Source organism: Macaca mulatta, chromosome 16 (genome assembly GCF_049350105.2).
Source record: "Macaca mulatta isolate MMU2019108-1 chromosome 16, T2T-MMU8v2.0, whole genome shotgun sequence".
NCBI lineage: Eukaryota > Metazoa > Chordata > Mammalia > Primates > Cercopithecidae > Macaca > Macaca mulatta.
The window spans coordinates 50,158,976-50,174,855 of NC_133421.1; the positions used below are offsets into that span (position 1 = coordinate 50,158,976).

General features: G+C 42.9%; 1 protein-coding gene across 12 annotated transcripts in view; it reads right to left on the reverse strand.

The window, feature by feature from the left end:
• Window positions 1–15,880, reverse strand: part of VMP1 (vacuole membrane protein 1) — a 138,987-nt gene that overhangs the window by 18,838 nt on the left and 104,269 nt on the right. For all 12 annotated transcript variants that reach the window (XM_077969103.1, XM_077969099.1, XM_077969102.1 and 9 more), the window contains 2 exon segments: window positions 15,194–15,310; window positions 7,975–8,036 (listed from right to left, as the gene is read on the reverse strand). In XM_077969103.1, coding sequence (XP_077825229.1) covers window positions 7,975–8,036; window positions 15,194–15,310 — 179 coding nt within the window.

Consider the following 15,880-nt stretch of genomic DNA (forward strand, 5'->3'; position numbering starts at 1 on the left):
TTTTGAGACGGAGTCTCGCTCTGTCGCCCAGGCTGGAGCGCAGTGGCGCGATCTTGGCTCACTGCAAGCTCCGCCTCCCAGGTTCACACCATTCTCCTGCCTCAGCCTCCCGAGTAGCTGGGACTACAGGCGCCTGCCACCATGCCCAGCTAGTTTTTTTTTTTTTTTTGTATTTTTTAGTAGAGACGGGATTTCACCATGTTAGCCAGGATGGTCTCGATCTCCTGACCTCGTGATCCGCCCATCTCGGCCTCCCAAAGTGCTGGGATTCCAGGCTTGAGCCACCGCGCCCGGCCTATTTTTTATTTTTTAGAAGGAGTCTCCTTGTGTCACCGAGGCTGGAGTACGCTGGCACGATCTTGGCTCACTGCAATCTCCACCTTCCGGGTTCAAGTGATTCTCCTGTCTCAGTCTCTGGAGTAGCTGGGATTACAGGCGCCCACCCCCACACATGGCTAATTTTTTGTATTTTTAGTAGAGATGAGGTTTCATCATGTGGCCCAGGCTGGACTCCTGACCTCAGGTAATACACCTGCCTCGGCCTCCCAAAGTGCTGGGGTTATAGATGTGAGCCATCATGCCCAGCCCCAGCCAAAAGATTTTTGATACCCCCACCCCTTTTTTTTTTGAGACGGAGTCTCACTCTGTCGCCCAGGCTGGAGTGCAGTGGCCTGAACTCGGCTCACTGCAAGCTCTGCCTCCTTGGTTCAAGCGATTCTCCTGCCTCAGCCTCCTGAGTAGCTGGGACGACAGGCACCTGCCACCATGTCCGGCTAATTTTTGTATATTTAGTGGAGATGGGGTTTCACCATGTTGGCCAGACTGGTCTTGAATTCCTGACCTCAGGTGATCTGCCCAAAATGCTAGGATTACAGCCGTGAGCCTCTGCGCCCAGCCCGGGATTCATTTTTCATTCTTCTTTGCCTTATTATCTCACAATTTTATTTTAAATTTGAACTGCTTCTGGCTTTTTTCTTGCTTGTCTTTTGATTTTGTTCTCTACCATGACAAGTTATCACTCCTTTATTTGTGACTACAAGGTTTTAAATATCCTTCAAAAGACTGCATTCTGAAGTTTACTAATTTAATTTGATGATTTGCTATACCATTAAGGGATTTTTTTTTTTTTTTTTTGAGACAGAGTCTCACTGTCACCTAGGCTGGAGTGCATTGGTGCGATCTCGGCTCACTGCAACCTCTGCCTCCCAGGTTTGAGCAATTCTCTTACCTCAGCCTCCCAAGTAGCTGGGATTACAGGCATGTGGCACCATGCCCGGCTAATTTTTGTATTTTTAGTAGAGATGGGGGTCTTATCATGTTGGCCAGCCTGGTCTCAAACTCCTGATCTCAAATGATCTACCCGCCTCGGCCTCCCAAAGTGCTGGGATTACAGGCATAAGCCACCATGCCTGGCCCCATTCAGGGTTTTAGCAGTGTGAAGGGGAGAACTAACAATTAAAGGAGAATGTTTATTTTCTTTCTTCCTTTCTTTTTTTCAAGAATCAGGGTCTCACTCTGTTGCCTAGGATGGAGTGCAATAGTATGATCATGGTTCACTGCAGCCTCAACCTCCTGCCTCAAACAATTTTTCCACCTCAGCCTCTTGGGTAGCAGGGACTACAGGCGGGTGCCACCACGCCCAACTAATTTGTTAGTGTGTTTTTTTGTAGAGACAGACAGGGTCTTACTATGTTTCCAGGCTGGTCCTGAATTCCTGGCCTCAAATGATCTAAAGGAGAATGTTTCTACAGCAGGTTAGAGACAGTATATCTAGTGAGGAAATCCAGCTGTTCACCTCCTCTTTTCTGAAATAAAGTACTAATCTATTAATTATGATATGAAATCATATATTTGGGTCTACTAAAAATTTGTTCTCTTTATTGAACTTAATCCCTATTTTAGCTTTGGTGAGGCTACCTATTAATTTTCATTTGAACACTTGTATTTAAAAACATTTCTGGCTGGGCATGGTGGCTCACACCTGTAATTCTAGCACTTTGGGAGGCTGAGGTGGGTGGATCACTTGAGGTCAGGAGTTTGAGACCAGCCTGACCAACATTATGAAACCCTATCTCTATGAAAAATACAAAAATTAGCCATGTGTGGTGGTGCACTCCTGTAATCCCAGCCACTCAGGAGGCTGAAGCAGGAGATTTGCTTGAACCTGGGAGGTGGAAGTTGCAGTAAGCCGAGATCACACCACTGCACTACAGCCTGGGCGACACAGCAAGACTCTGTCTCAAAAAAAAAAAAAAGTATTTCCTACTTCAAAACATAAAAAAATCAATCATGTCATACTCAATTGGAGAATCTGATTAAAAGATAATGTTATTAATGACAAAGACTAAAAGGATACCCTTTGGGATCTGATAATAAAGCTTTACTAGCATCTGCTGAGTCTAATTATTTATACTGTTTAATACATTATCTAGAAAAGAATGGCTGGGCACGGTGGCTCACTCCTGTAATCCCAGCACTTTGGGAGGCCGAGGTGGGCGGATCACCTAAGGTCAGGAGCTTGAGATCAGCCTGGCCAACATGGTGGAACCCCGTCTCTACTAAAAATATAAAAATTAGCCAGGCCTGGTGGCGCACGCCTGTGATCCCAGTTACTTGGGAGGCTGAGGCAGGAAAATCGCTTGAACCCAGGAGGCAGAGGTGGCAGTGACCCGAGATTGTGCCACTGCACCCCAGCCTGGGCGACAGAGCAAAACTCCATCTCAAAAACAAAAAAAAGGGCCAGGCGCAGTGGCTCACGCCTGTAATTCCAGCACTTTGGGAGGCCTAGGCGGGCGTATCACCTGAGGTCAGGAGTTAGAGACCAGCTTGACCAACATGGAGAAACCCCGTCCCTATTAAACATAAAAAATTAGCCGGGTGTGATGGCACATGCCTGTAATCCCAGCTACTCGGGAGGCTGAGTCAGGAGAACTGCTTGAACCCCAGAGGTGGAGGTTGGGGTGAGCCGAGATCCGAGATCCAAGATCGCACCATTGCACTCCAGCCTGGGCAACAAGAGTGAAACTCTGCCTTAAAAAAGAAAAGAAAAGAAAAGAAAACAGAAGTAGCTGAGGTAATCCCTGTAGACAGTGCTGGGAAAATGATAAGGATATCAAGACATTCCAACATCTGCTCCTGAAAATAATTTTTCAAATATGATACAACTCATTTAATTCAATACAAATCTGAATCCCGTAGGTCTTGAATATTTTAGCATAACTATATTCAAAACCATCTTATCTTTAAGAGTAAAGAATCACTGGAATTTTTTGAGGGGACACGCTAGTGGGGTTTAAAATAAATTACTGACTTTGAAAGACGTAAAATAGGCCAGGTGCAGTGGCTCACGCCTGTAATCCCAGCACTTTGGGAGGCCGAGGCAGGTGGATCACGAGGTCAGGAGATCAAGACCATCCTGGCTAACACGGTGAAACCCTGTCTCTCTTAAAAATACAAAAAATTAGCCGGGCGTGGAGGCGGGCGCCTGTAGTCCCAGCTACTTGGGAGGCTGAGGCAGGAGAATGGTGTGAACCCAGGAGGCGGAGCTTGAAGTGAGGTGAGATCGCGCCACTGCACTCCAGGCTGGGAGACAGAGTGAGACTCTGTCACCAAAAAAAAAAAAGAAAGACATAAGATATTCTGACTTAACTACATTGGCCTAAGCTTAAAGGCATTTCTATTTACCATAGATAAATAATATAATTTCATAAAAACTCTAAAGGCTGGGGAAATAGAAGAATCTGGGCTATATCAATGATTTTCTAATTTGTACTGGTCATGTGTTCATTTATTCAGCAGATTTACAGAGCATCTGCTATATGTCATTCAAGATGCCAGGTTCGGTGGACATAACAGTAAACAAAAATAGACACAATCTTTTCCTTTGAGAAGCTTACAGGTTAACAGTAAAAAGACAGTAATCACACACTCCTACAAACATAAGTGTAACAATATAACTATAAGTGCATGTAGTATACTGTTGCTTTGAAGAAAGGCCCCTGGTAAAGATGGTATTAGATCAAGTCAGGGAAAGGTTTCTGAGAATGCAATGGCTAAAATCTAAAGGACACTGTTTAGGCCAGTGATTCTCAATGAGGGTGGTGGGTCTCTTCCCCATGTGACGTTTGGCAATGTCTGGAGACATTTGTGATTGTCATGATTGGAAGGTACTAGCAGCATGCAGTGAGCAGAGAAGAAAGATTGTGCTACATCTCTTATAATGCACAGGACAGTTCCCCATTACAAGTAATTATCTGGTCTTAAAAAAGTCAATAGTGCCAAGGTTGAGAAATCTTGAACTAGGCAAAGAGAAAAGCACAAGCAAAGACCAGTGGTGGGAGACTCAAATATGGACAAAGTGGTTTGAGCAGAGAAAACTAGAAGGGACAGATAACACAGGGAGGGCTTATAAACCCTGGTAAGGAGTTTTGGCTTTATCTAAAGAATGAAGGGGGCCGGGCACGGTGGCTCAAGCCTGTAATCCCAGCACTGTGGGAGGCCGAGACGGGCGGATCACGAGGTCAGGAGATCTAGACCATCCTGGCTAACACGGTGAAACCCCGTCTCTACTAAAAAAAATACAAAAAACTAGCCGGGCGAGGTGGCGGGCATCTGTAGTCCCAGCTACTCGGGAGGCTGAGGCAGGAGAATGGCATAAACCCAGGAGGCGGAGCTTGCAGTGAGCTGAGATCCGGCCACTGCACTCCAGCCTGGGCGACAGAGTGAGACTCCGTCTTAAAAAAAAAAAAAAAGAAATGAAGGGAAAAACAAGTAAGTGAAGGGTTTCAAGAAGAGGAGGAGAAAGGGGGTGAAGACAGTGGTGATGATATGCTCAGATTAAAATTTCAAAAAGGTTAGTGACTGCAATATGGTGAATAGATTGGAAGAGAGTGAAACTGGATATATTGGTAGATGAAACAAGTAGCTAAGTAATTTAACTTCCTAGAAATTCCAAAGGCTGGGGAAACAGAAGGTGCTCGTGGTGAGGATGCAGGATTAGCTGAAAAACTTCTTTCTACAAATGTTCAGTATAGGAAAAGAACAAATAATGCATGGTGTTATACGTACTGCGTTCTGCAGTCTCAAGGTAGAGCAGTAGTCTCTAAGAATAAATGAAGTATTTTCCTTACATTTAAAAAATAGGCCGGGCGCGGTGGCTCAAGCCTGTAATCCCAGCACTTTGGGAGGCCGAGACGGGTGGATCACGAGGTCAGGAGATCGAGAACATCCTGGCTAACACGGTGAAACCCCTCTCTACTAAAAAATACAAAAAAGTAGCCGGGTGAGGTGGCGGGCGCCTGTAGTCCCAGCTACTCGGGAGGCTGAGGCAGGAGAATGGCGTAAACCTGGGAGGCGGAGCTTGCAGTGAGCTGAGATCCGGCCACTGCACCCCAGCCTGGGCCGCAGAGCAAGACTCCGTCTCAAAAAAAAAAAAAAAAAAAAAAAAAAGGGGGCTGGGAGCAGGGGCTTACGCCTGTAATCCCAGCACTTTGGGAGGCCAAGATGGGCGGATCACCAGGTCAGGAGTTTGAGACCAGCCTGACCAACATGGTGAAACCCTATCTCCACTAAAAATACAAGAATTAGCTGGGCGTGGTGGCGTACGCTTGTAATCCCAGCTACTCAGGAGGCTGAGGCAGAAGAATTGCTTGAACCTGGGAGGCAGAGGTTGTAGTGAGCTGAGATTGCACCACTGCACTCCAGCCTGGAGCGAGACTCTGTCTCAAAAACAACAACAAAAAACAAAAACATAAGGGAAGGCCAGGCATGGTGGCTCATGCCTGTAATCCCAACACTTTGGGAGGCTGAGGTGGGAGGACTACTTGAAACCAGGAGTTTGACACTAGCCTGGGTAGCAAAGGGAGACCCCGTCTCTACAAAAATAAATAAATAAATAAATAAAAAATAAGGGACAAGAGTATTTTTTGTCTTTATGTGATATATGGTGACATATAAAATACTTTATTTGTAAGGATTCAGGCAGCAAAAAACTAGAGTAAATTTAATTTTAAATGTAAATTTTAGTGTACAAGTTATAAATTCGCACTGATAAGCTCAGGAATTAATGAAACTAATGACTGGCTCCACTGAGTACAATCTCAAGAATATATTTTTTCCTTATTAAAGCTGAACTAGCAAATATTAAAAACTATTTTATTACAAAACAAAGAAAAGAATGAATATATATATGACTAAAAAAACCAATAGTCACGAACTCAACACCAAGTGGCATTTTTTTTTAAATAGCAAAAATTTCCATAAATGTTTGCTTTGTAAGTGGCTTTTAAGATAAAGATTTACATTAAAACTAAACAAAGGGCACTTAAACTTGACACTTTTCCACCATGGGGCAGCTGTATTACTGAATGAAAAGAAAACCTCTCCCCTATAATAACAAATTAAAAACCTAACAACTTTTGGTCTTATTGCAATGTATTTTTTTATTTCATTTGTTTCTTTTTTTTTTTTTTTTTGAGATGGAGTTTCACTCTTGTTGCCCAGGCTGGAGTGCAATGGCACAATCTAGGCTCACCGTAACCTCCGCCTCCCAGGTTCAAGCAATTCTCCTGCCTCAGCCTCTCTAGTAGCTGGGATTACATGCATGTGCCACCACGCCTGGCTAATTTTATTTTTAGTAGTGATGGGGTTTCTCCATGTTGGTCAGGCTAGTCTCGAACTCCCAACCTCAGGTGATTCCCCTGCCTCAGCCTCCCAAAGTGCTGGGATTAGAGGCATGAGCCCCTGTGCCCGGCCTTATTGCAATTTAATAGGCAACAGTGTTCATATTCCAGCTGAAAGTTAATCTGATTAATCCAACAAAATGTGCCTTTACTGTTTTATTAAACTGAACTCTATAATTTTGTGAGAATATCATTTAAATCTTATGTTAAAACTGGTCTTCATCACTTCTTAAAACTAAACACAAAAATAAAAGCTTTGGATAGTTTAGCCTTTTATTATTTATTTTTATATTTTATTTTTTGAGACAGAGCTCACTGTGTTGCCCAGGCAAGAGTGCAGTGGCAGGATCTCAGCTCACTGCAACCTCCGCCTCATGGGTTCAAGCGATTCTCTTACCTCAGCCTTTGAGTAGCTGGGACTATAGGCACCCGCTACCACCCCAGGCTAATATTTGTATTTTTAGTAGAGATGGGGTTTCACCATATTGGCCAGGCTGGTCTCGAACTCCTGACCTTGTGATCCACTTGCCTTGGCCTCCCAAAGTGCTGGGATTACAGACGTCAGTCACCGTGCCTGGCCAGTTTAACCTTTTAAAATAACCTAATTTTTCTCTAGTGAAGTAATAGAGACCTGACATATTTTGTTAATATTATGCCATCTAACATGACTTATTTAATGAAATGCTATTTTTTTTTTTTTTTTGAGATGGTGTCTTGTTCTGTCACCCAGGCTGGAGGGCAATGGCATGATCTTGGCTCACCACAACCTCTGCCTTCCAGGTTCAAGCGATTCTCCTGCCTCAGCCTCCTGAGTAGCTGGGACTACAGGTGCCTGCCACCACGGCCAGCTAGGTTTTATATAAAATACTAAAATTTTATGTAAGATTTATATTTACATTTAAATGTGGCTGTGTATCTGGCATCTAGTTTGGCCAAAAATCACAGCATTGTACTAAAGCACCACTAAACTGTAAGGATATACACATATCTTTTATATAAAGAGAGTTTCTTATTTCTTTGGTGGGGCTATAGATTCAAACCCCAAAGCTTCTTTTAAACCCAGAATTATATCACTTGATAGATGTTTGATTTACAATTAAACAGGGATAATGTGAGCTTTATCCTTCCCTACTATAGAACAAGAAAATCTTCATTTACTAATAACAGCAAGTTATTTTTGCTTCTCAAAAAATAAAGAACTATGTCAAAAATTCTATTTCAATTCAGTTTTGTACACATTTACTGCCATTTAAACAGTAATTATATTAATATTAGTCCTTAAAGAATTACTTACCCAATGAAAGCCACCATTTGCTCCACTATGTGCTTGCTGAATGTTATTATAACAAAAATTTTCTGTAAAGAAAACACCAGTTAAAATAAATTATTTAGTTATCAAAAAACCAACATAAATTCACAATTCTGGTAATAGTCTAAAGAGGTAAGATTGTGCCCCTAACTGCAATTTTTAAATTTCTTTAAAAATAAAATATAACATTTCCATCCTGGCCAACATGGTGAAACCCCGTCTCTACTAAAAATACAAAAATTAGCTGGGCATGGTGACATGTGCCTGTAGTCCCAGCTACTTGGGAGGCTGAGGCAGGAGAATTGCTCGAACCCAGGAGGTGGAGGTGGCAGTGAGCTGGGATCGCACCACTGCACTCCAGCCTGACAACAGAGTGAGGAGACTCCATCTCAAAAAATAAATAAATAAATAAATAAAACATTAATAAAAGATAACATTTAATTCAAATGTTATCATTTAATTCAAACGTTATCCACTTTGTATTCCTTTTTTTTTTGAGACAGAGTTTCGCTCTTATTACCCAGGCTGGAGTGTAATGGCGTGATCTCAGCTCACTGCAACCTCCACCTCCCAGGTTCAAGTGATTCTCCTGCCTCAGCCTCCCAAGTAGCTGGGATTACAGGGATGCGCCACCAAGCCCAGTTAATTTTTTTTGTATTTTTAGTAGAGACGGTGTTTCTCTATGTTGGTCAGGCTGGTCTCGAACTCCCGACCTCAGGTGATCCGTCTGCCTCAGCCTCCCAAAGTGCTGGGATTACAGGCATGAATCATTGTACTCGGCCTTTTTTTTTCTTCCTTCTTTTTTTTGAGACAGAGTCTCCCTCTGTTGCCCAGGCTGGAGTGCAGTGGTGCCATCTTGGCTTACTACAACCTCTGCCTCCCAGGGTCAAGTGATTCTCCTACCTCAGCCTCCCAAGTAGCTGGGGATTACAGGTGCACGACAACACGCCTGGAAAATTTTTGTGTTTTTAGTAGAGATGGGGTTTCACCATGCTGGCCAGGATGGTCTCGAACTCCTGACCTGGTGATCCACCTGCCTCAGTCTCCCAAAGTGCTGGGACTACAGGCGCCTGCCACCACGCCTGGCTAATAACAGCAAGTTATTTTTAAACTAATTACGGCAAGTTATTAATTTTTTGCATTTTTAGTAGAGATGGGGTTTCCCCGTGTTAGCCAGGATGGTCTCGATCTCCTGACCTCGTGATCTGCCCACCTCGGCCTCCCAAAGTGCTGGGATTACAGGCGTGAGCCACTGCGCCCAGCCAACAGCAGTCTTCTTTTTTTGAGACGGAGTCTCGCTGTGTCACCCAGGCTGGAGTGCAGTGGCGCGATCTCGGCTCACTGCAAGCTCCGCCTCCCGGGTTCACGCCATTCTCCTGCCTCAGCCTCCGAGTAGCTGGGACTATAGGCGCCCGCCACCACGCCCGGCTAGTTTTTTGTATTTTTAGTAGAGACGGGGTTTCACCATGTTAGCCAGGATGGTCTCGATCTCCTGACCTCGTGATCCACCCGCCTCGGCCTCCCAAAGTGCTGGGATTACAGGCTTGAGCCACCATACCCGGCCAGCAGTCTTCTTTTTATCCACTCACTATGAATCTCAGGAACCTGGACAGGTTAGACTAATGTACATTATTTCTGGCAAGAAGACTAATAAGGCAAAGGTATACAACTGGTGTGTGAATATCATAAAGCTAACAAGGCAATTGTTACAGATAATTTGTGGAGAAAAGCAGGGGGTCTATACCAAAAACCAGTTATTTAGAGCTATAAATCTTCTATTAATCAACAGAGCTAGTAGTTCTTGCCTTTCAGTGATTTCATCACCATGAACTTTCCCTACCATCATTTCTTAACAATCAATGCCTAAATAATTGCACAATTTCAATGCAAACCAGCAAAACAAGATTTTCTTTTTGTATGTAGCAGCTTGCAAAGTCACTTCTGTGTAAGACAAAAAATGTGTCACACACCTAAGAACATATGTCTTAGCCTTTCAGGCTGGAGATCTGAGTGGGAATTCTACAAAATAAAAGGCACAGACCACCGAAGAGCCCTCTTAACCACATGCATAGAATAAACAAAGGAAAGGGTAGAGGAGGAGAAAAAAGACATGGGAGGGAAGAACTAATTGTGCTAGAATGAACAAAGATGGAACCATCTGTAAAAGAAGTCCTTCATTGTAAAGAATAATTTTTTTTTTTTTTGAGACAGAGTCTCGCTCTGTTGCCCAGGCTGGAGTGCAGTGGCTCGATCTGGGCTCACTGCAAGCTCCACCTCCCGGGTTCACGCCATTCTCCTGCCTCAGCATCCCGAGTAGCTGGGACTACAGGCACCCACCACCATGCCCAGCTATTTTTTTTAGTAGAGACAGGGTTTCACCGTGTTAGCCAGGATGGTCTCGATCTCCTGACCTCGTGATCCGCCTGCCTTGGCCTCCCAAAGTGCTGGGATTACAGGCGTGAGCCACCGTGCCCGGCTGGAAAGAAGAATCTTAAGACAGATTCAGTTATTAAATATTTAGTGCCTACTATCTGCCAGATGCTATTCTAGGCATTATAATACATCAGTGAACGAACAGACAAAAATATCTGCCCTCCTGGGAGTTTATAATACTGTGTGTGTGCTGGTGGGTGTGAACATAGAGAGATAATAAAGAACACTGATGTATTTTAAGGGTACAGTAAGTAAATTAAACGGTACATGAAATAACATAAACGAGTATGTTGCCTTTCTTCATTATTTGGGACAAAGGTAATGTCTCTAAGGATACTGCCTGTTTAAAACTATTTTCTAAAAAGATACTCTTCTCGGCCGGGCGCGGTGGCTCAAGCCTGTAATCCCAGCACTTTGGGAGGCCAAGACAGGCGGATCACGAGGTCAGGAGATCGAGACCATCCTGGCTATCATGGTGAAACCCCGTCTCTACTAAAAAACACAAAAAACTAGCCGGGCGAGGTGGCGGGCGCCTGTAGTCCCAGCTACTCGGGAGGCTGAGGCAGGAGAATGGCGTAAACCCGGGAGGCGGAGCTTGCAGTGAGCTGAGATCCAGCCACTGCACTCCAGCCTGGGCGACAGAGCGAGACTCCGTCTCAAAAAAAAAAAGAAAAAAAAAAAAAAAAGATACTCTTCTCATGCCTTTTCCTATCTAAGGATACTTCGACTTGACCCCATGCAGCGGAAGGGGAAATCTGATCTAACATTAAAGGTAGATTGATTTGAATCTTTTAGGGGAAGGTTAATAGGAAGACATCAATAAAAACAGCAATATTTATTAAAGAAGGTTGTCTAATTTTAAGCTGAGGAAAAAGGGAATAAAGAAAAGCAGACAAGGAGACAGGTTTACTATTAGGGTAGAAAAAAATTGGTGTGTGTGTGTGGCTTTCCCACTATTATTTCAGAATGGCTAAAATGTTTATATTACTAATATTGTTTACCCATACAATGAGAAATGTTTGTTATTCTAAGCTACATCTGGATGTACATCAAGTGACATGCCTTTACAAAGTATGTCACCATGATACGATGGAACACAACAAACATATCCCATGGTCTTGGTTTAGTGAAGGAACTCAGATTCTTTCCTTTCAGAAACATAAATGGATTTTATCTTTCTTTTTCTTTTTTGCTTTCACATAGATACAGGGAATGAGCTTTATCTTGACAGAGCTTGGTTTGAATTCTAGGGCCTTAGGCAAATATTTTACCTTCTCTAACACAGTTCCCTCATCTATGAAATGTGGTTAACAACGACCTCTCAGAATTGTCTGCCATGAGATAACCACTGCAAATTACCTTGCACAGGTCCTGATCAATAGCAGGCGTTAAACAATTCAGTTTCCTTAATCATATCAATACATTGAAGTTAAGAAGGCAATGCAAAAGAATGGAAAGAATACTGAACTGGAAGTCAAAACACTTGGGTTCAAATTCCAGCTGTTACTTATTCTTTTAAGCAACTATTACTTTTTTTTTTTTTTTTTTTTTTGAGACGGAGTCTCGCTCTGTCACCCAGGCTGGAGTGCAGTGGCCGGATCTCAGCTCACTGCAAGCTCCACCTCCCGGGTTCACGCCATTCTCCTGCCTCAGCCTCCCGAGTAGCTGGACTACAGGCGCCTGCCACCTCGCCCGGCTAAGTTTTTGTATTTTTAGTAGAGACGGGGTTTCACTGTGTTAGCCAGGATGGTCTCGATCTCCTGACCTCGTGATCCGCCTGTCTCGGCCTCCCAAAGTGCTGGGATTACAGGCTTGAGCCACCGCGTCCGGCTGCAACTATTACTTTTTAACCTCCCTACCTCTGAGAATTACAGAATGGGTACAGTAATTCCTCTCTTCCAGGAGTGTAAGAATTAACTCATATAGATAAATGCTTTAAAGTGTGAAGTTCCATTAAAAAATTAATCATCAGCCAGGAGCAGTGGATCACGCCTGTAATCCCAGCATTTTGGGAGGCCAAGGTGGGCGGATCACGAGGTCAGGAGTTTGCAACCAACCTGGCCAATATGGTGAGCCCTGTCTCTACTAAAAATACAAAATTAGCTGGGTGTGGTGGCTTGTGCCCTGTAGTCCCACTTACTCTGGAGGCTAAGACAAAAGAATTGTTTGAACCTGGAAGGTGGAGGTTGCAGTGAGCTGAAATCGTGCCACCACACTCCAGCTTGGGTGATAGAGCGAGACTCTGTCTCAAAAATAAATAAATAAATAAATAATCATAAATTGAAAAAATCTGAGTATGTTTAAAAATATACTAGTTTTAAATCTTTCTGAAATGAAAGGTCTGATAAGTTGCATATCTTACCACTACAGATAGGGTACTTATGGCATAATACGTTTTACCATAATTTATAGAAAGGCACTACATTCAAGAGGTATAAAGCAGGACACATAAAACATGGATTACTAGAGAAGTTCTTGTTATGAAATAAAATAATGTTATTTTTACTTAGGTATTAAGGACTCCAAGAAGCTAAATGACAGCTCTCTTCTAGAAACAACTCTAAAGATTAAAGAAAAACCTATTTTCAGATACATTGAAAAGAATGTATTATTGACCACATTTTATTATTTGAAAAAAATCCTGTATGGTATTAAATCTTTTTTTTTTTTTTTTTTGAGACAGAGTTTTACTTTTGTTGCCCAGGCTGGAGTGCAATGGCGTGAACTCGGCTCACTGCAACCTCTGCCTCCTGGGTTTAAGTGATTCTCCTGCCTCAGGCTCCTGAGTAGCTGGGACTACAGGCATGCACTACCATGCTCAGCTAATTTTTGTATTTTTAGTACAGACGGGGTTTCTCCATGTTGGTCAGGCTTGTCTGGAATTCTCGACCTCAGGTGATCCACCCACCTTGGCCTCCCAAAGTGCTGGGATTACAGGCGTGAGCCACCACATCTGGCCAGTATTAAATCTTAACCATAGTAACTAGCACTGTAATATTAAAAAACCTGTGTTCATTGATTGAACAAAATACTTAATTTAAATGGGAGGAAATATATTCCTTGAAGTAGGAAAAACATCCATGAAATTCTGAGTGGTTATGGCAGGAGAGTAGAGGACAGATTCAATAAACTTGACCCAAATGCCAAAATCTAAGATTATAAACTGGATAGGTAGAAGCAGCTGAAGTTTTCCTGTTTCATTCTTCCCTTCTAAGAACTGGAAGTAGAGAGGTATGACATAGAAACTTTGGGGATAGACATACTTGTAATTATCATGGAATCATACAAGGGCAGAGAACCTCACTGTTTTTTCCTTTCTTTTATTGAGACGGAGTCTCGTTCTGTTGCCCGGTTGGAGTGCAGTGGCGCAATCTTGGCTCACTGCAACCTCCGCCTCCCAGGTTCAAGAGATTCTCCTGCCTCAGCCTCCCAAGTAGCTGGGATTTCAAGCGCACGCCACCACACCCAGCTAATTTTTGCGTTTTCAGTAGAGACGGGGTTTCACCATGTTGGCCAGGATGGTCTCGATATCCTGACCTCACGATCTGCCTGTCTCAGCCTCCCAAAGTGCTGGGATTACAGGTGTGAGCCACCGCGCCTGGTTGTTCTTTCCTTTCTTTTGGTTAACACCGTTCTTTGTTACAAACCACACTGATTCAAAACACATTCTTTCCAGGTTAATTTTTATTTTATTCTATTGAGATCTGCCCTTAGAAGGAAGTAATTCATATCACAGTTCTAGAAGCACATACCATTTTCCCTTCGTTTAAATTCTTAGCCTTTTCTCTCCTCTCTATTCATATATGCGTGCATACACACACACACACACACACACCCTCCATTCTAAAGATTTTGTTAAGAGTGGCTTTGAGGACTAGCAGATTCTCACTTCTCTGACCACAACCCACATCTCTTTGCCTCTTCAGAGACCCTCTTCTTCCCCATTCTCCTCCCACACTAACATTTGGCTGTTTTTCGGTAAAGGATATTGGTGCCATGGGAGGAACTGCTTCACATACTCTCTATATATAGAGTATGTGAAAGAAAGTAAGAATTAGTGAATGGCAATATTCTCTCAGCTTCTGGTTGGTAAAACAAAACAAAACAAACAAAAAACATTTTTTGGGCTGTGTATATAAAAATGATGTGCATCTTTCTGCACACAAACACTATTTTTGTTTGGTAAAAGTCCTGGATAAATAGTTTCACAGGGCAAAAAATAAAGAAAGAGAGAAAGGAAGGAAAGAAGGAAGGAAGGGAAGGATGAAAAAAGAAGAAAAGAAAGAAAACAAGGAGATCGCTAATTCCAAACGACATTCTATGATTTATTACCTAAGTAAGCTACCAACCAAAAGAAGCAGAAACAGTAACTAAATAATTCACTTAGGAATGAGCATGTTTCTTTTTTTTTTTTTTTGAGACGGAGTCTCACTCTGTCGCCCAGGCTGGAGTGCAGTGGCCGGATCTCAGCTCACTGCAAGCTCCGCCTCCCAGGTTCGGGCCATTCTCCTGTCTCAGCCTCCTGAGTAGCTGGGACTACAGGCGCCCGCCACCTCGCCTGGCTAGTTTTTTGTATTTTTTAGTAGAGACGGGGTTTCACCGTGTTAGCCAGGATGGTCTCGATCTCCTGACCTAGTGATCCGCCCGTCTCGGCCTCCCAAAGTGCTGGGATTACAGGCTTGAGCCACCGCGCCCGGCCAGGAATGAGCATGTTTCATTGTCTTGTAATGGGTTCATCATCATTAGGCAGTTAATCAGGGGGTATAATTACCTGGATATGCATTTTTATTATTGCTTTTCCAATTAGGGTTGCACCAAAGAAGGTCCAAAAAGGTACCAGAAAGTGTCCACACGTTATTCCAGCCAGATCAAATAGAGGATTTGGAATCTATAAAGAGAAAAAGAAGGACTTCCATATTATAATCCAAAGAACAATTTAATTTTATCATCCATTGATATGTGGTATTCTGCTTTTAGCCTGCTTTCACTGCAAAGCAACATATGGGTTCCTTGATCAGTACTGGATTGTTCAAAAGGAGGTTAGGGAAACATCCTAAGGTGTCTAGAAGCTGGGTCTCATATTCACCTTAGGTGTTCAATCTGCTCACAGCAAACCAAGGTGTCCTTTTGCTTATATTACTCATGGCTAAGGCACTGTGTGTGTGTTTGTGTGTACACCCATCACATGAGAACTGGATGGATAAAGTAAGTGGACCTGCAGGAATTTAATACCATTCAGTTGATTCCTAGCTATTTGGTGGCTGTTTTCTAAGGTGAGGTATGAGTGAAGAAAGAGCCTTAAGATTGTTTCAGCAGTGAGGGTTCTAAAATCTTTAGCTTGAAATGTGAACATTATCTGGAAAGCATTCATATCATTAACAAACATTCTAATAAATTCTCAAATACAGTTACGGGTGGATGTGCTGTTATTCTCAATGTAAAATATTAATAATTTTTA